Raw genomic sequence first — 26,722 nt, 5'->3', positions numbered from 1 at the left:
TTAAACATTTTTTGTGAAAAATTATAATTTTTCTGAATTTTTTGATGAAAGTTCAAAAGAACAGTATTTATTTGAATAGAATGAAATCTTTTGTAGCATTATTAATGTCTTTACTGTAATTTTTGATTAATTGAATGCATTCTTGCTGAATAAAAGTATTAAATTCTATAAAAAAAAATATATATTTTTGGCCACAAACTTTTGAATGGTGTTCTATATATATATATATTAGATAGATAGATAGATTGATTGATTGATTGATTGATTGATTCATCAAAATAACATTGACATTATTTAACTATAACATTCAGCCTTATGAATCTCTTCATCAAGTGGGAATTTTCTGTTTCTAAACTTAGCATTAATTATATTGAATCCCAGTTATTTCCCCATAGTCCATTACTGTTGAGGCATTTTATTGAAAGGATTAAGTGTTGTAGGTACCCTGACAACTATAGACACTTAAGGTTTCAGATTAATTAGCCTGTCAAATAGGGGGCTTTCTACCTGATGTGCCTGATGACTGATGTTAATTAGAAAACAGTGCTGAATCTTCTTTCAGATGCAGCTAGCGGGGGGTCCTCATATCCAGATTCCAGCCAGCTTGATCTCAGTGATGCTGTCGTGGAGTAAAATAGCGGGTTTCTTGATTGATCAGTGTACTATACTGAAACACTTGATTGACAGCCGTAGGTTCCAGCCTGTATCATCCATCCTTCAAATATTACAATAACCTGTCAGAACATTTGACATTTGGCTAACCTTTCTACGTAGGCAACATTTTGAGGCAGCATGGATTCGCTCTATTCGTGAAAATTGTCACATTCTTAGACAGCATTACATTTAAACTTCACGGAGAAGATAATTCCAGAATGCATTGCAAAGAGCACAGTGAAAGGAGGCCTGAGAAATGTTGATTATAAGTAAACTTGTATTTCATTCATATTTTAATTGTTGCAGTTTAATGTAATTAAAATTGGATTATTAATTAATATTAAAAAAAATTCTATAAATATTTCTGCTATGCATATTTTATGCCTTTTAAAATGCTTGGCAAAACTTCTAATGTCAAATTAGTTTGGCATGCAAAGTCGTTGTCTGAGTAGAGCGTTTAATGTCTTTGACTTATGGATATTTATTTGATCTTTCTCTGCATTAAAGGTGAGCTAGAGCTATTTTGATCGTCCTTTATATCAAGTCCATTGATGTAAAATCTAGTAAAATCAGCGATACTGCTAGTTAGATAAGCAGGAGACATTTTTCTTTTTTCTTTCTCTGAATAGTACCTGTAGCTTTTATTCTTTGTTTCTGAATACAGTCTGGCTTTTGATCAGTCAAGCTTTGTTTCCTGATGTACTTGACTGGGTTCTTAACTCATAGAGGTTGAGGGATTGCTTTTATTCCAGCCGCTTCCCTTGATGTGAAAGCAGTAGGTACTTTTTAAAATCAGACTTATGGATTATCCATGCTACCATTTTTTACTTTTCATAGCAAGATGATAATGATTCTATAAATCAATTTAATGGGGGCTCATTAGGACTTTTAAAGCAGACACTCCAGTTAATTGCAGTTCCTCACAGGTAAAATTCTCATCAATCTTTGATCTAGAGGATCTGGATTACCTTCCCTTAGGGCCACCTGATTGACTATCTAATTGACGACCTGATTATTTAAGGAATCACATGCGTGACTGATAGCTGATAACCACACCAGACAGTTTAGGGATTTGGAGACTTTTGTGACGCTCTCTCAATTTATAAACTTGCGTCTTGTGTACGTCCAGGTACGTCTTGGCTGTGGTGTTGTTTTTGCTCATTTGCTATTTCAAGTAATTACTTTTCAGTCAGTGGCATTGCCTAATCATCTTGATTACATGTGTACTGTATTAGCGAGGTAAGGGCGTTGTGTGTGCAGGGATTGTTTATGTGAGCACAGATGGAAGTTGGCCCAGAATCCCTGTGAAGCCAAGAGGTTTGGGTGCCCATTGGCAGAGCCAATGAAACAGCCTGATGATGCCTCAAAGAGAAGCCAGCCACCTCCTGTCTCTGGATCTCCAATTTCCTCTCTGTACCTCTTTGTACCTTTTCTGTCCACTGAGTGAATCCAATCACTGTACATATGATGTACTCCAGTAGGTTAGTACTGGAGATTTAAAGCTTGACCTTTTCTTCATTTATGTACTTTTATCATGATTATGAATCCGTGTACACACATTTATGCTGCTTCTATGTAATTTGAAGCTTAGATGAGCCTATTACAGTGGCTCTCAACCAGGGGCCAAGGTCCACCTGGGGCCCACCTCACCAAACTTCCATCTAAAATGATTTTAAATATGACAAAACAAATAAAAATCTATATATTTCTTATTTTAATTTCACCCCTTAACAACATTTTTTTTTTCTTTGAAGAACCAACAGTCTTGAAAAACCTGAAAATATGAGGATGTGTAATTTTAAAAGTGTGAATTCTAAACCTAGAAAACTCTAAATTAATACAATCTTATTACAGCATGGTATTTTTTTATAATGAATATATTTTATTGGGTCAAAATTGTGAGTACAATATATTTCATAAAAAAATCTTTATCTTTAATCTGTAAGGCCCATCCAATTGGCCCAATTACGGTTTCCAATAGAGCGGGTGAAGGTTCTGTCTTTTCAGTATGTAAAGTATTTTTATTCCAATTAAATTAGATCTGTATACACTTGAATTAAAGTAACACTAGGTTACCACTACTACAGATATAAACCGACCAACATTACTTTCTCTGATAGTAGCTATGGTTTGATTATGGCATGGTGTACACTTAGTTAGAGTAATATTACAATAAACGAGGTGAGGCTCATCCTATTTATGTTGGTCGAGCAGAATGATTTGTTGTCCGAAATGGAAATTCCCTTTATAAGCCTTACAGTCTAAGTACACTTGAATCAGTGCCAAGTGTTAGCCGGAACTAAAATATCAGTTGGCATGCCCTATGCTCCTCTCAAAACTGGACTTTATTCCGTTACTAACCTGACGGAGATTTGCTGTAACAATGGATACAACATAATCTACTAAAGTAAATCATTTTCGAGCAGGTCAGAATAAATTCAAATGTAACAATTTATTATTAGTCAGGTAAATGTATCATGCCAATTACATAATCAATTTAAAGAATCAATACAAAACATCAAATGCTCTGGAGTAAAAAACGCACCTCAGACAAATTAATGTGGAGTGTCTGGAGGACACACAGCATTACGGGCTGATCTGACTACAAATCGCCCTGAGCCCTTTTGCAGCATTTATTTAAATACCAAACCAAGACAGAAGCCTCCTCCAAATGTAGACATGAGCTAACAATGGGAATTTGCGTTAACAGGGACATAGATCTAGAAAGTTTGCACCTTTTTGAGGAACAGGAGGTCATTTTGATGGAGATCTTGGGAAAGGATCCACCCTCCTCTGTAAGCAAGATATCTCTAAAGTGGTTGAAATGGGTACTGCAGTCTAAATTGAAAATATTGTAGAGAGTTGTTTCCCCCGCTCCCTCCTCCTCAGACGCAACACTCAAGCGTGTTGCATGATTGAGCACGCACAACAGGAACGAGTTCGACAAGTTGATCAGTTGATTTATTCGTGTTTAAATAACTTCTATAGAGGTCAGGTAGAATCTGCGATCTCTGACCCAGTTCGTTCGCTGGCTTCCATGGTTGCCATGGCTTCCCAGGGTCTCGAAACACTATTGGGTAATTTGACAGTGGGCGGGATCACACAGACCAAAACAAAAACAGACATTTCGACCCAGAACGCACATTTCAAAGTAGAATAACCGGCTGTAGCATTGTTTCAGAGAAACAAGAATGTGAATTTAGCATGCTTTATCTGCAAACATATAGTATTTTTATGTTTTAGTACAGTCAAAAAAATTTACCTACAGCACCTTTAACGATAATAATCCTGGAGTAAGATAAGAAAAGAGGATAATTTCATATTGTTGTTAGCAGTTTCATGTGATTTTAGACCAATGCAATTTATTTTCTGGCACTTTCCCATCTATAATGTGTATTTTTTTATCAGAAAGAGAATGGATTGTTAAAGTATTATATAATATTATTAATTATTGTAATTATAATAAAACATATTGTTAAATGTAAAATAATATGTTTTAAATTATTTTCCCCTCATATATCATCAGATCTTCCAAAGCCGTGGCAAGTTGTGCAGCCGGCAACAACAATATAGCCATCAGGGAACCGATAAAACAATTTGAAAAAAATCTTGCTCTTGTGCTTATTGATCTCAACTTTTTTGACTGTTGATTCAGCCAGCATCTCAGGGTCCCAGAGTGTTTGTCTGGCACTATAACAGAAACGTACCGTCTGTTTCTCTCCCCTTTAACATTTTACTCAAGTTTTCAAATGTTAATCACCTAGTCGGCGGCATTGCGACAAGAGCAAACTCTGTGCAGTCCAGGTTCTGATTAGACTTCAAGCTCTGGCTGAATACATTTGAAAAGACGACTAATTAATGCATAAAATAAGAGCCCTAGCCTCTGTTGGCTGATCGAATCGCACACGTTATCTGCTCAGCTTATCTGACAGGCTCACGTCGCTTCTGGTTGCTCGCAGACACGGCCCCTCCGTGCCTCGCCGCGGCCAGACACTCGAACATGCCTCATCTGTATTCTCCCCATCGCGAGCCACTGCCAAGTCGTTTTTTAAACATATGCCTCTTGTAGGCACAATCTCCCTCACACACTAATTCCCATTTAATTACTTTTTCTTTCCTGTTCTTTTGCCCGTTTAACCACAGAATGCCCCAAGCAGGGAAAACTGAAGACACACGAAGCTAGGAACAATAAGATGACTCCACAGAGAGAAAGAATGAGAGAAGGGAGGAAAAGAACCATAATAAGGTGATGATGGAGCTTAATGGCACAGAAGGAGAGCTCACGATTGTTGCATTGACTCGTATGTGTCTGGCAGCACTGAAGGACACTGGTTCCAGACTGTGACAGATTCTGCTGTTCAGAGAATGAGGTGTTCGGGGTCCAAAATTAACACTTGCCAAGTGCTAAGTCCAAGTAAAAATTGTCTTTGGCAAGTACAACTGCAACATTACATAGTTTAAAGTGGATGAAAAGAATGTTGGCCCACCCTTATGTTAGTCATGCCTGCAATTCAAATGACTGTCTACCTAAGAAAATATGTTGCGGCTCAAGCACATTTGTCTTTAGTACAAAATTTCCCCATCATAAGTTTATCTCTTAAGTTTCCTCTTTATTCAGAGCTCCATGTGATGACACGTACTGTACAGTATGTGGATTATTTATTACATGAAGCCAACAAAACTAAAATACTGAACAAAATCATATTTTCATGTTTTTACTAAATAAATGCGATTTGCATCATCAAACACATTTTTTGAGTATTTGGTATGACCAAAGTCTGCTAACACTCATCACATACATTACATAACAGTATAATACTTAAAATGAAAGGAACTTCATCCTTTTTTTAATTTAATTTAATTTAATTTAATTTTAATTTATTTTTAAATCCCTACAACACAATGCTTTGTTATTATATTATTTATTTATTTTTATTCTATTTTATTTTGGGTTAAAAACCTACAGTAAATATTGTATTTTTATTTTTTACTTGAAGTTAAAAACCTGAAGTACCATCCTTACACTAGATGATGGGTGTTAAAACTGATTCACTCCCATTATAATCAACAAAATAGTCTACACTTTAAAGTGACGACGAGTAGTTGACCGAATAGACTATAGTTTTGACAGATTTTTAAATCACAATGTGAATGTACTTCAGGACAAATGTTACAGCAGAATCTCTAGCGGCTGACACATTTCTATCCTACAATGGGAGATGAATGCTGTTGATGCATCTAGCCCAAAAAAATGGGCTTGTTCAGTGTTAACACTACACACCTGTTGTGAGTTGATGTGTTTCTGTAGTGTGATGGTGGTGGACAGGTGTTAGACCTGGACTTGTCAGTTGTGCAACAAGGGTTGCCCAGACTTGTCTACTGACAGCATGCCAACATACACACAGCAGAGAGTACAGATGCTCTGCTGCAGTAACTTCAATCACATGCTCACATACACAGACTTGAATTTGGGTGGAATTCATCTTATGTGCTCCTCACAGTGAATTTGTGGCGATATATTTGTATGTGCGTAAGTTTGTATTTTTCCTACATATTCTCTTATCTGAGAGGGTGAGTGCTGCTGGGGTCAGATTGTTAAATGTATTTCCACTGAACATATTGCTGTCCATAGCAAATTTGACGAGAAGCTGGAATGTGTTCTTTTTTAACATTCTGCATCTGGGATTTGGTACAGCCAGGTGTGTTCCCTGTCAAGCAGATGGTCAGAAATGTCCTCTCTGCTCTTCTTGAAATCACAACACTTTTCCCATGTGCCTGTGGCCACAACTCATTGTTATGTGTGTCACAGTGAAGTGACAGTCTGTAACTGTTTCACAAAACATCAATCACACCATGCAGAAGCAATCCATTTAAAGGGGTCCTATTATGCACTTTTACAAAGTCTTCATTTTGTTTTTGGAGTGTACTAGGATATGCTTTCATGCTTGATTGTTATTATTTTTCACATATTTTACAGCACCTCTCTCCCCTATCTGACTTGAATGCGTTGTTGATTCATGTTTCAATGAAGCCCCTGCTTCCGAAATACGAAATGTCCTGTGATTGGTTAGCTTGCCCAGTGTGTTGTGATTGGCTCCCCGTGTTCGGGAAATGTCACGTCCCTTACATAACCGCGAGTTTCATCTGCTCAGGTGTAAATATTAAGGATGGCGTCAATTTCAAACCAATTCAAGCCTGATTCAGACTTAAGAATGTTAACAAACAAGAGGATCGTCCAGAGTGGATTACATGCACGGACTCCATGCATGGACAAGTACGTATTTCACTGGATGTTTCAGAGTGGTATGTTTTCTTTTTTTCTTATACATTTTAGATACATTATACACCATTTAATCATGATATTTGTCATAAACTATGGTAATACAAACAGTAATCGATCACAAATCCAAGGTTAATTTTCCTAAGGGGCGGTAAACAGTCTTACAGAAGCGAGAGCTTACAAAAGCTACAGAAACACTATAATCAACACTAATGTTGGCTGACAGGCGAGCAGAGCCAAACAGCTTTGCCCTTTGTTTACATCATAGAAACTACATAAAACTTATAATTGGAACTGTTAATAGAAAACACAACTACAAATAATAAGACATACTTTCAAGTTGTGATCCATAAACATTTGATTGTCCCGATAAAGTGGGAACTGCTCCGTTTCGGGAGAAGCTTTTGTGTGTAACAGGTGTTGTGCCGAATTCTGACCCCCGCCAAATTATTACCCCCCTAGTATTGTTAGGTTTAGGATTAGTTGTGGGGGAGGGGTTAGCATTAGGGTTGGGGTTAGGATTGTTAGGCCATCAGGTACTGACTTCAACAAGGGGGGTAATAATTTGGCACAAAATTAAAAAGGGTAAAAAGATTCAGCACAACACCTGTCTCGTATCTCTCACGGAGGAGCGGAGCAGAGGCATAAAAGGAGGAGCGATGATCGTGAAGGATGAGAGAGGACCAGGCCTGGGCTGTTTTATTTGATGTTTTGTTTTATTCTGTGTGGCGACAGTCGTCCGTGAGGGGCTGCCATCTTTACTTTTATTTCCGCCTCCTTCTTCCCATAACAAATAACCTTGCTACATTGGGGTTGTAATGTTCAGGAACAATTTTAACCACTCAAGTTCGTCGGCCTTAGGAAGGTCAAACCAAGGAGTTTTGGAAACGGGGTGTACAAAACATTGTCTCTTTGACATAGCAACAACACTGTCTTCTCTAATGCTGCTCAACTAGGCCTCGCACCTTTTTTTGCATATTCCATGGGTGGAAATTTAAAAATTCCATGGGTGGAAATTGCATATTCCATGAGTGGAAGAAGATATTTTGAAGAATGTCGGTAACCAAACAGTTGATGGACCCCATTGACTTCCATAGTGGGAAAAAAAAAATACTATGGAAGTCAATGTGGTCCATCAACTGTCTGGTTACTGACATTCTTCAAAATATCTTCTTTTGTGTTCAACAGAACAGAGAAACCCATACAGGTTTAGAACAACACGAGGTTGAGTAAGTCATGACACAATTTTCATTTTTGAGTGAACTATCCCTTTAAATAAAATATCTCCCTTTGGAGTGGACTTTGAGCTTTGTAACCTTGCAGATCTTTTTTATGCTCAAACAGCAACATTACACACTCACTAAAGTTGAAAAGTGAAAAAGCTTAATAGGATCCCTTTATTAATAGCTAGAATGCCTGATACATCACTGAATTGGGGTGTGTTTTTGTAAATGTTTTTCAAAGGCCCCTGTAATCCAACACAATATTCAAAGGACAGTTTTCAACCAAAATGCAACATAAAAATATCATAAAATAAAAGCCCCGTTACTGTAGCGTTTTTAAATAAAATAAAAGCACTTTAATATTTTCAGTATTTCTAATATTTCTCCTGTAATTATGACAACTTTTTGCAGACTATTTTTTTATTAACAGAAACTATAGAGTATTGATATATTCAATGAATAAATTGTAATTCCAGAAGTGCCAAGATCTGTGTGTTCTTCAATAAATATGCACGTTATATGCATATATATGCAGTTATATGCAAATATGCATATGTTAATAAATAATAACATTTAAAATCTGAATTAAATCATGTATTAAGTAGCCTATATGGTTTAAGCACTGTATCCACCAATAGCTCCAGCATTATCAGCTAAGCGATTGGTATTTTTGCATCTAATCTGCATAAGTTCTGCATTTTCTAGCATTTTGGATACCCTTACTGCTTGTTCCGCACCATTGGCAATTCAGTTTTGTTATGTCTTTGGTTCTCTACACTACAGCATGTGATCAGAGCAACATTTCATTGATATCATCTCTAGCTCTCTTCAGTTGAGATACTCGTAACTTCTCTGTTGAGACTCTGCGTGAGCTCAACCGATCACTGAGTTAAAGGCAGCCTGCAGCCACTGTCAACCTCGTGATATTTTTGGCAACACGTCCATGTTTATCTCCACTGTAAATGCATATCTGCACTCTGAACAGCCCTCTTTCTATCTCTTTCAATCTCAATCTATTTCATCTGTCGCTTCTATTCTCTTGTTGCTCATTCTCTCTCCCCTTGATCCCTTTCTCTTTATATCTCTCTGTCTTGACACTCTACCACATCATGCTTTAAAAACATTAGACCAATCCTACCTTAGCAGCTATTGCCTTCCATCAAATTATGAGACTTTATCTTTATCTAAGCTTTTGCTCTTTCCTAATGAGAGTCTATAGAGGTCATGTGTGTTTGAAAAGTTTTACTCTAAATTTTCCTGAATTGATCAAAAATATTGTAAATTTTCTCTTTGGTGAACACAAGATAGTAATATTTTCATCCTGTACAAATATTTCCATCCGGAATTTTAATAAAAAAATTCCCGTCCCCTTTATTTATTTTAATATTCGTCTAAATAAGACCAAATATTTATGTGCAAAATAAGAATATTATGTTATTTCTATGACATTCTGTTGCATATATGACGTTTTTTATATGAAAGTAGGTAAAGATTGATTTTACTTTCATAGTTTTCAAGCTTACAAATGTGCATTTTAATGTTGTTTCTTATGAAAATAACAAAAACCACGCTGAAGTTTTTTGATTCATTTTTAGTCAAAATAACTGATTCAGTCCATGACTGTGCTTTTCAGGCTGGGTCTGTTGTGGCAGGCGGGAGGAATGTCCTCACTGTAGTGTTATCCTGGCTCAGGTTTCCCTGGTAGAAATCCGTTTTGTTAAACTATAAGATCGTGGAATCAAAAGGAGGAACGAGCTCAGTCAATACACATTTTACCCTGGTCCAACTTGTTGGTAGGATTTTCTTCCTTTCTCTTTCTTCTTCCTTTCTTTTTCGAATTCTTCACATGCCCTCCCTGTCTGTATCTCTCTCTCTCTCTAATTGCTCTGTCTCTCTCCCTGTCCATTGATTCTGTATTTCTCTACAGGATGCTATAAATCTGCAGGGGTAGAGCTGGGTGTCTGGGCTGTTGTAAATAGAGGACATGAGCTAAAGCAACTCCAGAGCAGAGTGAATAAGAACAAAATGTCCCCATTGCCCCCCACCTTGTCATTCTCCTGTCCTTATTGCTTGTTATCCTTTTCTCTCCATCTCTTTGCCATCACTTTCTCACCTTTTGAGTCCAATTGAAACTAAACTGTTGGAGTTCTCAGCGTTTCCCGCTCTGCCGCTCTGGCCGAGCATTAAATTCCTACTGTGCAATTTCATTAAAGGGACTATGTGTAGGAATTTCTCCCATCTAGTGGTGAAATTGTATTTTGCATTCAAACGAATAATGCTCTCCAGCGCCTCACTTTTTCAAATGCGCGTTGCATCTATGGTAGCCGTTATGTACCAAAAAGCTATGACAGGATGTCTTATAATAGCACTTCGAGTTTTTCTTCGGGTGAACAGGTTTGTTATTTAAAACAAACTGAAACTTGAAACAACGAAAAAAAGAATGTTACAGTATGAATTACTGACTGTGAAAAACATTAACTATGGTAATTAGTAGTAATGCCTTCTTTAATCGTTATATTTTTTGAAGTACGTGCATTGTTAGATATCATCATCATCAGAGCCTTCTCTAACGTTACTTTACTCAATAGCTGCTATTCATCAAAGAGCCTGTTTAACTTTTAACGATAAATGTTCTACTGTCTATATAATAAAGTACACAACCAAGCAATGAAAAAAAAGCTTGTAATTAAGACCGTAACATTGACTTACCTGTCGAGAAGAAAGCAGGCAACTTCAGGGTCTCTTTTGAAAGCTTTCTCCTGCATTAGCTATCCCGACATTAACCCTTGTTTTTGTAATCTCCGGTCACGTTTCCTTTTACGGTCTATTTTGGACTTTTTCGACGACGAGGACTCCTTATCCTGTGACTCATATGTATGTATGAATGAACGGTGTATAAATAACCGTGCAGTGCAGGATTTTAAACTCTCTCTCTGCTCTGCTTCTCCGCTTCTGCTGGCTTCAGTCACGTGACGCTGGTTCTGAACGAAAAACGCGTTGTGGAAACGCGTTGGCCTAGTACTTTTTGTCCCTCTCTGCTATTATAGTTTTTCAAGATGGCGGAACTACATGGAAGCCTCCGTGGACCTACCCGTCCCATGAATATAAAGATAATAAAGATTAGTCTGATCATTGGCATAGGTATTTTTACACCATTGAGGGCCTATTTATGAATAAAAATATTGATTTTAGATAATAAAATACCTAAAAAGCTACACATAGTCCCTTTAACACACAAAGCTCACCGTCCATCCGTCTGTCTGTCTGTCTGTCGGTCGGTCTGTCGATCCATATATATGGCCAGGGCCGTCGCTAGTGGGGTGAAAGGTGGTGACAATTATTTTTTCCCCCGCTGCCCAGGGGGCCCCACAAAATACTATATAGGCCCCTGTTGTATGAATAATTCTAATATTTATATTAGTTGTATGCCTGAGATTTAAATGAAAACCACAAAAACATGCAAAATATTTTTCCCAAATATCTGCTTCTCTTAGGCTACCTCCCTAAAAATGGTTTAGTCCGATCTAAAGTATTTATTAATTATTCAGTCAGTGACAAACATCAGATGGACCCAATAAAATTGTAAGTCCCATCCCAGCTCGTGAACAGAACCAATCAGAGTTGAGGCGGCAGTGCCTGAAGTTAACGATGAATTCGGTGGAAGAGCAGGAGACTGACTGACTGAAAAATGTCGAAACATAAAACAGGGTACCAGAAAGGCCATGAAAAGAAGGAGAGGGAGGCCAGGAGATTTGTTGTATCCCAGTCGATCAAGACGTTCTAAAAGACAGGTTGTATTGTTATTTCTCTGGGAATTAGAAAACTACCATCTACAGCCTGCCGGGTACTGTCACTTTTCATTATCGGTGCGCACCACAATCGACAGAATAATGACGTGTTCAAAATCCCTGTATTTTTACACTATTGTAAATAGAGTCACGACGCATTGCATTATGCATCGGACCTGCCGGCTGAAAACACGAATACAACACACTGCACTTGAATGAATAAATTATAGCTTTATTTAATAATATTACCAGTTCCATATTATCTTTATTAAAAAATAAGGCAATAAATGATTTTTTTTTTTTATTTGACTGCATTCTTGTCAATTTCTAAATGTTTACTTTTTGATTTATGAATTATAACAGACTGATGGGGGGGGGGAAACATTATTTTGCTGTTACTTTTTTTAAAATTGGTTTTATTATTATTTAACAATTTCTTGCTTTTTATTAGTTTTTATTAGTTGTACTTTTATTAGTTTTAACTTTTAAAATAAAGGTTTTACAACAACATCACCATCTTCTGTTATGTGGGCCTCCATGCTCATCTATTGTACAGCATATGATATTGGTGGAGGGTTGTGGGGGCCCACATCAATATTTTTTCAGGGGGCCCCGAATCCTCTAGCTACGGCCTATATATGGTTCATTACGTAAGCTGAATTTGTTTGTGTCTTACATGCATCTGGGGATGAGGTCAGACAGGCTATTGTAAGAAAGTGGCACTGAGCCTGAAAATGCTGCAGCTTATTGGCAGCATACAGTGTAAAGCACAGGAGAGAACACAGCTCTGCTCCCTGACTGTTTTCCTTATGGTGTGGCTGTGAATGAAAGCCTGCAGCTGGGATTAGCACAGGCTCTCACTATTGGGAGGGTTTTCTGCAGTCGGGTACAGCTTTTCAATGAACAAAATTGCTCCTTGGAGACCTAGTGATTTAGAAGTGAATGAATATGCCATTAAGAGAAGTAGTCTGGTCTATCATCGGCTCAGTCTGTTTGATGTTACAGCAGCTCAGGGTTGTCATGACATCATCTTGATGGTCAAAATACATACGTTTTCCCACACTTGCCTGCGAAAGGATGGATTATGAATCAATGCAGTGCTTGTTTGTATAACTCTTAACTGGCTCTGTTTTTCAGATTATGCTTTCGCATTACATAATGATGGGATTGGATTTCAATAACGGTTGCAGATTAGATCATTGAAAAACACCTGAAATTTGACAATAATGAGAGGAGCACTGAGTAATATGGGAAAAGAAAAGAAAACCAGACATTGTTATTCATAAATTCGCCATTGACAAATATCCAACTGGTTTTAGAGGGCATGTTGTAAATATGTGTAATGTTACATTGAACAACCACTTGGGGATTGAATTCCTTGAAGTTTCACCTTGTGGATTGTGAGTTTCCAACATTACTATGAAGGTAAAAGAGTAGCAAAACTCGAGAGCACGTAGATGTGAATTTGAGAACTTGTACAATAAATATTCGAACTTGTACGTGAACATTTCACTCACAGCTCCAATGTGAAAACATGTAAAATAAAAATCTGAAGTTGAACAGACAATAGTCACAAACCTGTATTCTGAATTTGAAGCTGCAGACAAGTAGTCAGAAATGTGTAAAATGCCATTCACAGAAATACAAGGGTAATATATATTTGCATTTAATCTTACATTCATATTCGCAGTACAACCTCAATTAGGCACTTGCAACTTCTCAAATCTGTCACTGCAATTTCAAATTTTGCGCCTAGACTTTTGCTAATCTTTTCGCGATATATTAGGTGCAAAACTAACTTGTGCACTTGCAACTCAGTGATGGCAACAGAGAAAGGGGGGCGGGAGCGGGGGTGTTCAAAGGAGCTGTTTTATTGGTTGGCGCTTTAACATGCTATATTAAAATATCTGTGGGGTATTTTGAGCTAAAACTTCACATACACACTCTGGGGACATCAGAGATATTCTGTGCTCATCTGCTTTTCTGCATTATTAGTATGGTGTTTACTGCGTTTGATAATATTATTTATTTCTTTTAATATCAGTCTAATGCATTAAACCATGTTAGCGTTTCAGATCGTCCACGAGGAGGCGGGTTTCGTGACATCATCGCGTACAATAGAAGTCCAATTTCATTGGCTAGGCGCCAACCAATAAAACGGCTCCTTTGAACACCCCCGCTCCTGTCTCCCTTTGTCTCTTGCCGTCACTGAGTTGCAAAAACACCTAATATAACGCGAAAAGAGTAGCAAAAGTCAAGGCGCAAAATTTGAAATTGCAGTGACAGATTTTAGAAGTTGCAAGTGTCTAATTGAGGTTGTACTGCGAATGTGAATGTAAGATTAAATGCAAATATATATTACAAGTTTGTGTCTGTTATTGTATTTCTGTGAATGGCATTTTACACATTTGTGACTACTTGTCTGCAGCTTCAGATTCAGAATACAGATTTGTGACTATTGTCTGCGTGGGCAAATTTCAACATTCAACTTCAGATTTTTATTTTACATGTTTTCACATTGGAGCTGTGAGTGTAAATGTTCACGTACAAGTACGAATATTTATTGTACAAGTTCTCAAATTCACATCTACGTGCTCTCGAGTTTTGCTACTCTTTTACCTTCATACATTTCCCTCCTAAAAGCACATAGATTAATAAAAGGCATTGAGATGGCATGCGCACAAGCTCCATGCTGTCAGAATGACTGGAGGCCAGCCAGATCAGGAGCGCTAGATCATGAGAGTGTGAGAATGAGATGGCAGAACAGAGTGGGAAGCTACAAATGAAAAAAAAAAAAAAAATAGAGCATGCAATGGTGAAGGTGAGGTATAATTACTTTAGCTAAAGGCCAGCAGTCTTATTTGGAGATTCGGAGACACCGACAAGCTTTTTGTTGGTCCTGTCCACTTCCTCTTGTGTGTAATTTTGTTATTTTTTATGACACCAGCTGACATCAAAATGAAAGAGTTTGCCTGATACAAATCCCAAGCTCTGTCTGTTTCTTATTGACCTGTTTTCAAATATGATGGTACCAGTATGGTGTTTTGATGATAACACTACATTTTCTGTTATTATGAAGAAAATAAATAGAAGGTAAAATCATTAGTGAGGGGCGGATGAGTGTGCTTTGAAGGATCGATAATCATTTGTGGTTTTGTTTGCTGTGCATCTGTGGAAAGTGGCTATAATCACCCTCTCTCTTTTTTTTATATGTATCCCCATCTATCCATCTCATGCTCTTTCCTTAATGGGCTCAGAGAGTCTGTACCGTGTAAGGAGGCCGAAATGTGTCCCTCAGACTAGCATTGACGGAGAGGAAGCTGAGGTAAGGTTATCCTTTTTAAATATTCAGTATTCTACTGCTTTCTTTTCCATAATATTGTGCTGTGACTTTTCCGTGTCCCTTGTCCACCAGAAGAAATGTCAAACACATCTGCTGGTGCTGGTGGTTCACGGGGGGAACATACTGGACACGGTGGGCGGAGAGCCAGGTGCAAAGACTGCAGATGTAAACACCCTGTCCTCAGTATTGGAGAAAGTATCTCAAGCTCATTTCCAAGCTGCAGCTCAGCATGTCGTCCTCAAATTGGTGGCGTGTCCAGCTATATGTGCAGAGGCCTTCTGCCTTGTGTCCAAGTAAGTAGCTGTTACTGGAAGCAATTTTTAATGGGCATGTTTTTTTTGGAAATGCGCCATGGTATTCTTTAAAGTAAATACCATTGTGTATATAGGCTATCATCTAATACCATCACGGTTTCCTTTCAACTGTACTGTTTTGTAACTGGTTGGACTGGCTTTATTTCCTGGCATGGAGGTTTTTGCGCTGTTGTGCAAACACATTATGAAATGAGATCCCACATACATAGATGTTTTGTTCTGAAGTCATGGGAACACCCTTAGGTGAAACTGTCTGAATGTTCATGGGACTTTACTGAACTTTATGGGAAAATGCTGACAGATTCAGAGGCAGTTGTTTTTCTGAACTCAATATAAATACACACATACATACATACACACACACACACACACACACACACATATATATATATATATATATTTTTTTTTTTTTTTACTTAATATGTAATACATTAGAAATAAATCATTTGATAATGAATTAAATATAAACAGACTTCTACTTTAGATGGCAACTTCACATAATTCACATTAATCCTATTTCCTATTTCAAGGAAATTGTTGAAAAATATGAATAAAAAGAAAGTAAACACTGTAACCAACAGGGCACTATGTAGTCTGGTGCACTGGAATCATATGTTTTCAAATAAATGCAAGGTAAATATAGCTTCTCTTACAGCACAGTGAAAATAACACAAATATGACATTGGACAACTATATATAGCTCAGCATAGTTTGAAATCAAGAATTTAAAGTTTGACGATCGTTCATATCCAGTAAAGCTGAACTCTCCTCATTCAATTCACACGGACAGACTGTTACGCACACGGTAGCCTACGTAGGTTTTTATGCAATCTACAAATATACACTTCAGAAGATCTCACAGCTGGATTCGAGTAAGTCTGCAAGGTTTGTGAAATTAAATGTTTAACAGATTACAGTACTTCATTTATTTCACATTTCATTACCCGACAAACCTGATTGAATATGTTAAAAGCATTGCTGAACTTTATTGAAAACAAGCGCTGACTAACACTGTCAGATGGCGAACACACTGATCCAATAAAACTCGACGAAGTGTCTGTTGCTGTTGGTCGCTGTCTGTCGGTGCAGTGTGAATTGGCCTTAAAAGTCGGACACGCTATTGAACTAAATGTCCCGCTTCCGACAAATTGATCAGACAGAAAAACTTAACGGCCGATGCCGATATTTAAAAAATGGCAAATATCAGCCACTAATTTGAGCAACATTTTACAGATTTATGTCCTCAAATAAGAGCCCATTCAGGGCTCCAGACTGCAACAAACGGGCTCCAAATTCTGCAACGTTTTTATCTGACTCCATTTTATTTCAGACTCCATTTTATCACAACCTCGAATTTAAGTTAGATTGGCAATTGGTTATTGGTCAATTACATAATAGTTTAGCAATACATTTGATCTCGCCAGCTTAGGTCACTAAACAGAGGTAATTGCTATATACCTGAGATCGGTCGCATTCACGCGTACACAATCAAAGATATTTTGGTATAGCCCCCGTGATTGCATACACTTGAAATTAAAGTAACGTTTACTTCAATAGAGATATGGCCACTACTACAGATATGTCAACCAACTTTACTTGTCTTATAATAGCTTTGGATTGGCCATGCAGTGGTTTCCCACATACACTTATCTAAAGTAACATTAAATTAAAACAGAGGTAAGACAAACCCAGATTTAGGTTGGTCAAGCAGCACGTTTGCTGCCCTAAATGGAAATTCACTTCTTGTCTTTGCAAAACACGTACACTTGAATTAGTGCCAAATATTAGTCATCACTAATCTGACACCAAACTTGCAGTAACATACGAATCCATTTAATCTACTCGGGAACAATTTCAGAGTCAGTCAGAATAAAATCAAATGTAACAATTTATTATGTCAGGTAAATGTATCATGCCAATTTCATAATCAGTTCAAAGATAATAAATAATATGCTCTGGAATAAAGAGAGAAGATGCGAACCTGACATTATAAAATACATGATGCGAATTGTTTTGCGTTCACTCAGCTTCACGGGCTAATTTGAGTTTCAAATCGCCCTGAGCCTCTTGTTGCATTTATTTATATAGACGGAAACTTCTTTCACATGGAAACATTTGCTAACAATGGGAATTTGCATTCAGAGTTTACACCTTTTGGGAGCAGGATGCCATTTGCCTGGAGGACACACCCTCCTCTGTGTGCAAGTTATCTCTAAACTCTTAAATACCTTATTACCTTTTGGTTTACTTCTTTGGGAATGAGACCTTTGTACCAGTCGCACTGAGACATTTCGAATGATACCAAACCTGTGTAATACTGTATGATAATTATTCACATTAAACCACATAGATTCTTGGGTGAATTTTGGTGATCTCAGCATGAGAGAGAAGGAATGGGGGAAGAGGGAAATAGATGTAGATTAGGATGATTCTGAGGTGAGACTTGCGTCTCGAATGGTGCACAAGAGTGAGTTCAAATGTTAATTTCCTTTGGTCTCTCAGAGAGTTGCCCTCTCTTCCAGTTTTTCCAGTCTTACACTAGTAAATTTTGTTGGAGGTCGCACTGGTGCCACCACCACATTGCCCAACTGATAAGAGCTGCCATTTCTGTTCTGTTACTGAAAAACATCAAACGGCAAACTAAACAAAAGCGGAATGAAACTGCGCTTCTCATTTGAGCTGCTCAGTTGATCAGCTCGGACCAATATTAGACTGCGCGGCACGAGTTCAATCACACAACACTGTTACTACACAGCACCAGGAAATCAAATAAGAAAGCATTTTAATTCACTGCAGTATTATCGCTGCAAGATCTAGTGTGAAGCATTCAAATTCAGTGCAGAATTCTATGTTATATACTATATATATATCAGATCAAAAAGCGCTGACGTGGAAACCAGGAGAAATATTGTGCCATGAACGAACAAGTTATAGAAGGCTTTTCAGTCCATAAATCACCAACATCCACCATGGATTTAATGTAGTAACGCTAACTGTAACCATTGTATTGTGGCAGAAATAGTGGAATGTTTTTACATTGTTCATTTCAGGGTTCGTACAACCTTTTGAGAGTGAAATTCAGGCACTTTACAAGGACTTTCCAGCACCTCAAAGCTATAAATATTATCCAATTTAAAATAGTTTATTTTTAAATTGTGATTACTAAAAATATATGAAGACTTCAGATGCAAAAGCCTCTAAGTGCCATCTGAAAATTTCTTCTAGAATGATCATTTTTATCAAGCTTGTATGTTTATGTTCCGTTATTTCACTTAAATGGCAATGAAATTACCTATTAATTGTCATTAAAGTGAAATTACTGAACCTAAATATACGAGCTTGATAAAAATGCTCATTTTAGAAGAAAATTTCAGATGGCACTTAAAGGCTTTTGCATCTGAAGTCTTCATATATATATAGCTCAGTGCTTTACTTTCCAAGAAATAAACATGTAATATAATAATAATATAATATTAGTTGCTGCACTTATCAATGCAAACCAATAGTCATTTTATAATTAAATTAACTTTATGATTAAACCCCCCCCCCCCCCCCACGCTTCCAAATTAGTTGCTGGTGTCACCATCTGTAGAACCTTTGGCATCGTTGCTACTGCTCTCAAATGTTAGTCTGGAGCACTGCCATTGCCCCCCTGGTGGAGAGAGACTATACTGTTCAAACATTTGAAGTTGTTAATATTGTTTTTGTCATGATCTCAGCCTGTTTCCCTGTTTCCTAAAGGACTTTTATGTTGAAGTGTTTTGTGTCCCCCCTGGTCCTGTGTTCATTTCCTGTTTGCCTTCTGCCTTGCTTGTTTCCATAGTAACCCTGATTAGGTCTTGATTGTTTCCCAGGTGTGTCTTGTTTACTCATCACCCCATGTCTATTTATACCCAAGCGCTTCTCTTGTTCTTTGTCTAGCTTTGCCTATACATGGTTGTATTGTGTTTGTTTGTTGTAGCTTCACGTGCACATCTTGTTGCTTGTCTAGAGTTATTTCAGTTGTCCTGTTTCAATACATTTTTACTGCACTTGGATCCAACGCCTAACAGCAGCCACATTACAGATTTAATGTTTTGAAAATGAGTATCTTATGATAACAAGGCTGCATTTACAGTAAACACGTTAATATAGCAAATTACAATTTAAAATAACGGCTCCAGTCTTCATGTGACACTGCTCGTGTCACATGATCCCTCAGAAATTATTCTAAAATGCTGATTTGGTGCTCAAGAAACATTCTTTATTATTATCATTGTTAAAAATAGTAGTGCTGCTTAAAGGGGATGTCTAATGCTATTACATGATTCTGACTTATTTACACTGTTAAAGAGTTGGATTCTCATGCTAAACATGGCCAAAGTTGAAAAAAATAAGTTGGACGTACTGTATGACTGAGTATTTCTGTGCCAAATACACTCCTTCAAGATTCGTATAAGTTTCGTAAAGTTATTTTTCGAGAATGGCCCTGTATGACATCATAAAGGGCGGGATTCCTTGTATGGGCACTTCTCCCTGAAAAGCGTGCTCGCACATCAACCAGAGCGAGTGCAAGAGCGAGCCCATCAACGTGCAAGTTGGGGTTACGGAAGCCGTCTGCAATTCTGCACGGCACGCCTCCAGGAGCTCGGCTGTTTTCGAAAAGACTCGGTACGGCGTATCTGTCTTTTAGAAATCTGATAAAACTAAAGACTCTTCGGAGATATGAAGGATGCAATACTACTCTATAGGTACTCAAGATTAACATGAGATTGTCAGAATGTCCCCTTTAATATTTTTGTGTTTACTGTGATACATTTTTTCCAGGATTCCTTGATGAATAGAAAGTTCAAAAGAACAGCATTTGTTTGAAATATTATAAATGTCTTTACTGTCACCTTTGATCAATGTATTGCATCCTTGCTGAATAAAAATTAACAGTGTTTTGCAATGTAAATTCACAACGCTTATGGACACTGCTCTTATTAAGTGTTAATTTTCCCTCTGAAAATTCCAGAAGGGAATGCAGTATTTTAAATTATAAAGTTTATTTTTGACTTAAAATTTTCCCTCTGAAAAGTCCTGGAAACAATTCCCTAGGTTAGGGAGAATTTATAATAATTCATATTAATTTGCATTGCCTTTTGCTCAGCATCTGTTCATCTCATGCAAGTAGAACAAGAGTTCAAATAAGATACAAAGCTTAGGCTTAATTTGATTTGTTTGCTTGACGAGACAATGATTTTTTTGTCTGCCCTCTGTCGCTGTTCATTTATAAGGGATGAAGCGAATAAGAATTAGAAGACAGCCCCAAGTAAGCATATAACGCTAATACTTTCTGTGAGAATCAGCCTTTAAAACGAACAGAGTCCCTTCAAACCGTAAAAGTGGATCCATCGCTTCAAGGGCTCAGTGGCTCAGGGCCCTTCTGAGTTATTTCTTCTATAGCTTTAGGCCTTTTATGTCAGTTTGTTCTGTCTTTGTCATCACCTGGGTGAAGCAATGAAAATGGAGGAGCTCCATAGAGTTGGAACAAAGAGCAGAAGAGGATCTTTGATCACATGATCACAATCTCTGCCTGCTCCCTTGGCGCACAGTCTAATAAAAAAATGTCAATCACTGGGGTACCGTGGAGATTAACATGATAAACCCTGTTCATGAGTGACATACAAACTGCATTTGCTCTTTTGCTTGTGATTTTATGGTTCAGTGCTGGAGCTGCAGTGAGTATTTACCAACCTGAGCAAAGGACAAATGGATAGATGCAGAAACCATGACCAGTTTTATGCCTATCTGTCTGCATTTGTCCAGTACTGAGACAGGGGATATAATAAAAGTGATATAATATAGAACAACAGCCTGCAGGGAGAGACAGTAGTAATTGTTGTAGGTCATAATCGTGCTCCCTGGATACAGAATACACAGAAACACACATTTACACATGCTTCAGAATCATACAATAGGGTTTTCTTTTCATCGGCACGACTTCCTTTTCCTTCCCACATGGTTAATGGAGGCATTAGGCTGTCAGTTTACGCCGCTGCTTAGCCTGAGATCAGCCAAAACAACATCAGAACGATCTGGAGCTCCAGGAAGAGACATGTGGCTGATTTTATCTCCTGCTGTGTCTTGCCTGTTGGAAAGCAGCAGTGAGGACTGAACAATAGGGTGAATCTAACGAAACCTGTCGAAAACTTTTTTTTTTTTCTTTTTTTTTTTTTTGCAGTTTGACATTATTCTTGCAGTTTGTGAATTACACACACACACACACACACACACACACACACATATATATATATATATATATAAAATCTATTTGATCTGCTGGTTTTGTCTTTTAATCTTGTTTTTTTAATAATATTTGAAAACATATGGTTTTCAAAACAGATGTTTTGCCCATATGAAGGTATATTTATTTTAATAATTTTTTGCATCCTTGCTGCAGTCCACTTTGTGACTTTTAAAGTGACCTTGTGAAGTTTTTATTTTATCGTATTTTCATTATTGATAGCTATTGGTTTAATAATTTTTTGTTGTTTCAGCCCTAATTTATACTTTATAGCAGTATTTTTGTACAGTTTTTTCCATTTAATCTATTTCTAAAAATCAGTATAATAAAGTTATTGTTTTACTGTAATGAATTTTAAAAACTTCTGTATTATAGTCAAGAGAATCTACTGAGAATCACCATTCAGAATATTGAGAATTGCACAGGAACACTAAAGTAAAACATGTTGGTGATAATTTGAGATAATTGGTGAGAAAAACATAGTGGTCCTACAAATTGACATTTTATAAATAAATTTTAAAAAATTATACAATTTTATAAATTGACATTCAAATGTTTTTCTTTTTATTTCTTTTTGGTATTAGGGTAAAATATGACCTTGGCATGTTTTTGTTAGAATCACCCAGTCAAGGCTCACTGACAGACAGTTCAGACATTAACGACTCACTGCCATGTTTAGAGCCTCTTATAGCGCACACATCTTCTGTCCGTAGAGCTGCCATGCATGTATGTTCTCAGTTCCTCTGATTAAGAGCTAATGAGTTCCCTCTCCTAATGATGTGTGCTTACAGATGTGGCTTTACAGTGTGTGTGTGTGTCTGTGTGTGTGTGTGTCTGTGTGAGCTTGTGTATGTGTGTGTGTTTGCAGCATCTTACACACAGAAAACACTCAAACATGCATTAGCAAAGGAGGGGCGGAATGTTATGGAGCTTTGTGTTTGCCGTCTCCACACAGGATTTCCAATTAGCAACTCTGGTAAAAAAGCTTCCACATTGATTTTCCCTCACCAAAGCACAGTGTGCAAGTCAATTCAATACGTGATTCCTGGAGTAAAACAATTTGGGGCTCTGTCACAGCTCAGATAGGAAGGAGGTGTATACTGATCCGTCTCTCGAGGACAGCACCACCTGTGAGCGTTGATAGTGTAAGTCTGCTCCATATTCCTCATCTGCTTTGGGCTACAACTTGTAACTCCTTGTTAGGCCTGTATCTTTGCCACTTTAAACATTTTATAATAGGTCCATTTTATTATCTGGTCCTCGATTTTTGAACAGTCTGTGCATTAGTGGTGGAGATCTGATTGGCTTTTACATGGTTGCATCAGTAGGTGGCGACTGTCAGTGATCAACTGATTCATTCAAAGATTCTGATTCATTCAGGCACGAGTGAGTCATTGAATCATTAACTCAACTGATTAGTTCAGAAACTTTTATTTGTTTATCAACAAGTGAATCATTGAATCATTTACTCAACCAGTTTGTTGTAACATACTGATTCATTCAGGAATGAGTGAGTCATTATTCACTCAACCAATTCATTTATGTATGAGTGAACTATTTCATTATTTAAATGCTGATTCATTCAGGAACAAGTTATTGAATTATTCACTCAAACGATTTGTTCAAAAACACAGATTCATTCAGAACACCATTATGGTGTAAAATATGTCTGACACTTTATGCTGTACATTTGTTTAGAACTATTTTCAGTGGCAGAGCAAGAACAGAAAAAGCAATAATGTGTCTAAAATGTAAGTAACTATATTTACTTTATTGCATAAAAGCTGCATCACTAAGCAGGCATGTTGTTGGTATTGCTTATTTGTGACCCTGGACCACAAAACCAGTCTTATGGGTAATTTTTTATAAATTGAGATTTATACATCATCTGAAAGCTGAATACATAATCTTTCCATTGATCTATGGTTTGTTAGGATATGACAATATTTGGCCGAGATACAACTATTTGAAGTTCTGGAGTCTGAGGGTGCAGAAAAATCGAAATATTGAGAAAATCGCCTTTGAAGTTGTCCATTTCTATTGGCGATAGTGCTGCATCCATTCACAAAAATAAATGTTTTATATATTTAAGGTGGGAAATTTACAAAATATCCTCATGGAACATGATCTTTACTTAATATCCTAATGATTTTTGGCATAAAAGAAAAATCTATAATTTTGACCCATACAATGTTTTGTTGGCTATTGCCACAAATATACCCGTGCAACATAAGACTGGTTTTGTGATCCAGGGTCACATTTATGAACTTTAGTTTACTGGTAGTAGGACAATATTTTACAAATTTAAAGCTATTTTTGTTAACTAATGGATTTGTTTTTGGCCAATGCATCTTGTTAGGTCCATAACATCATGGAAAGGAAGAGGAAATATTCGCCATTTAACAATCTTATGTTGCTTGAGAAATAGAAAGACGTAGCTTTGAGATGCATATCTTTTATCTGAGCCCTAATGGTCGGAAGAGAGATCCTATTAATGAGAGCTAATGCTTTATAAACATAAATGAGACTTATGACTCCCCTGCAAATTAGATCTTCAGATGACTTTCTTACATGCAGCAGTGTTTGTGGATGTCTGGTTAGATTTCAGCTCCCACTTGAGCATTTGCGAGAGGTTTTTTGGCAGTCTAAAGGTGGGTTATTGATCAAAACTCCTTCCTCTCACCCTCCTCAGCTGGAGTTGGGTTATTTTGAGACCCAGAAGCCATCGCCTGTGGAGCAGGCTAGCAGGGAGTACAGGGGTCTTCATTTGTTCTGAGTAGGCTTGGAAGGTTTTGTCTTTGAAAGAACAGGGGTCACTTCTCCTGTGTCAGTTTTACCAACATCATTAATGAGGGCGGTAGGATTAGTATGCTAGGATTAGTAAGATGTTAGATGGATGGATGGATAAATGCTTGTGTTATTGATTTATGCTTGATATTCATAACAGAGATATGTTAATGACTATGATTTTATATGGTAGACTTGAAATGTTGAACTACACTACCATTAAAAAGGTTTATTTGTTTTGTTTTTGAAAGAAATTTCTTATGCTCAACAAAGCTGTATTTATAAAAACAGTAAAAAAATATTTTCTATTTTAATATTTTTTAAAATGTATATTTATTTATTCCTGGGATGGCACAGCTGAATTTTTAGCAGCCATTAATCCAGTCTTCATCCTTCAGAAATCTAAAATTCTGATTTGGTTTGGAAACATTTCTGATCAATGTGGACTTTTTTTTTGCTGCTAAATATTTTTGTGAAAACCGATACAGTTTAAAAGAACGGCATTTATTTGAAATAGAAATCTTTTGTAACATTATAGATGTCTTTACTGTAACTTTTCATCAATTAGTACATCCATTGAATAAAAGTATTAATTTCTGACTCCTAATCCAATAACATCAGCGTACCATGGTACTGCCACATTACTTTTACTTTTTACATTACTATAGGCCTTTGCTTTTTTAAATCCACAATTGTTAGTAACAAGCTAACATATTCGTATGTGTACAAGAGCTTAGTATTCACAGCTTAAAGGGTTAGATCACGTTTTCTCACGATTCGGACATCCAGGAAATGCACACTTTAGAACCATTTTAAACACTACATCGAGACCCATCTGCATCATCTTCTCAGTTCTCGCGCATGCGTCGTGGCACTCTCGTGAACTTAGAAGCCCACACGGAAGAAAATGAATAGTTGAATAAAGTTGTTATTTTTGTTTGTTTTTTGCACACATAAACTATTCTCGTCGCTTGATAAACTTAAGGTTGAGCCACTGTAGTCACTTGGGCTATTTTAACGATGTCTTTACTAACTTTTCTGGGCCGGCAGATGAAATTACCTAGAAGCCTATGAAAGAGTGAGACAGCTCTCAGACTTCATCAAAAATATCTTAATTTGTGTTCCGAAGATGAACGAAAGTCTTACGGGGTTGGAGCAACATGAGGGTGAGTAATTACTGACAGAATTTTCATTTTTGGGTGAACTAACCCTTTAAGGGAGGGAAACTAGATCATCAAATCAGTATTTTATGACACACAACAAAGTTCAGTGCTCAGAGTGAATTTCTAACATTTTTTTTTCTGGTGAGATTTTTTTTTTTACTAGTTCCCTCAGGTAAAGAGTGTAGGCAGCTCAAAAAGACATGTTCTTAAGGTGCTGTTTTTGCTAAGGACATAAATAACACCTCAAATCATTCAGCTTGTTGAGAGGAGGTGTGCTATTACTTTTTACTATGAAGAAGGGAACTGAGACTCGCCTGGGCTTAATGGGCTCTTTTGACTGAAGTAACCACCTAGAACACTAGTATCCACCTAGCACCACCTAGCAACAATATCGGCATCTTGAAACTGCTCAGAATACATTAGCAACCGCATAACTAACACTCACAGAAAATATTTGAAAAAATATTGCTGTATCATGTTAGTTTAGCCTGGATCTAGTGTTTTCTTTATATACCATTTTGTAACATGGTTTGTTTTTACAGTTTATTGTTGTTATTCTGTCTTACTACAGCCATTTGAATTTGTGAGAGCTACCTATTGAGAGTAAACACTAAAAAAAGTATCAGAAAGCACAGTCATTACCCTTAAAAATTATGACAGGTTGTTAGACTTCATTACCCAGCCTGGCATATTCATATTAGTGAGGTAAAACAGCACCTCAGCAACAATGCCAGCTGCTAGCATGGACCAAATATTAATTACAGACTGTGTAAATAAATAATAAATTCGGTTAGGGGGCATACTGAGTGGTTTGGAGGTGCTCCTCTCCTGCTGTGGAGCGTGTCTAATAGGGCTGGCCCCTGGTCTGCTGGCTTGTTACTGTAATGGCTGTGTCCTTCTCC

The 26,722-nt window shown here is 37.2% G+C and overlaps 1 protein-coding gene across 3 annotated transcripts in view; it reads left to right on the top strand.

Annotated features, from left to right (window-relative positions):
- pitpnm3 (PITPNM family member 3) overlaps positions 1–26,722 on the top strand; it is a 79,629-nt gene that overhangs the window by 27,736 nt on the left and 25,171 nt on the right. For 2 of the 3 annotated variants that reach the window (XM_079886135.1, XM_079886133.1), the window contains exons 4-5: positions 15,203–15,270; positions 15,361–15,581. In XM_079886135.1, coding sequence (XP_079742261.1) covers positions 15,203–15,270; positions 15,361–15,581 — 289 coding nt within the window. The remainder of the gene's footprint in view (positions 1–15,202; positions 15,271–15,360; positions 15,582–26,722) is intronic. The other variant, XM_079886134.1, reaches the window with a different exon arrangement.

Source organism: Squalius cephalus (assembly GCF_949319135.1).
Source record: "Squalius cephalus genome assembly, chromosome: 11".
Taxonomy (NCBI): Eukaryota; Metazoa; Chordata; class Actinopteri; order Cypriniformes; family Leuciscidae; genus Squalius; species Squalius cephalus.
This window is presented reverse-complemented; position numbering and strand designations above follow the sequence as displayed.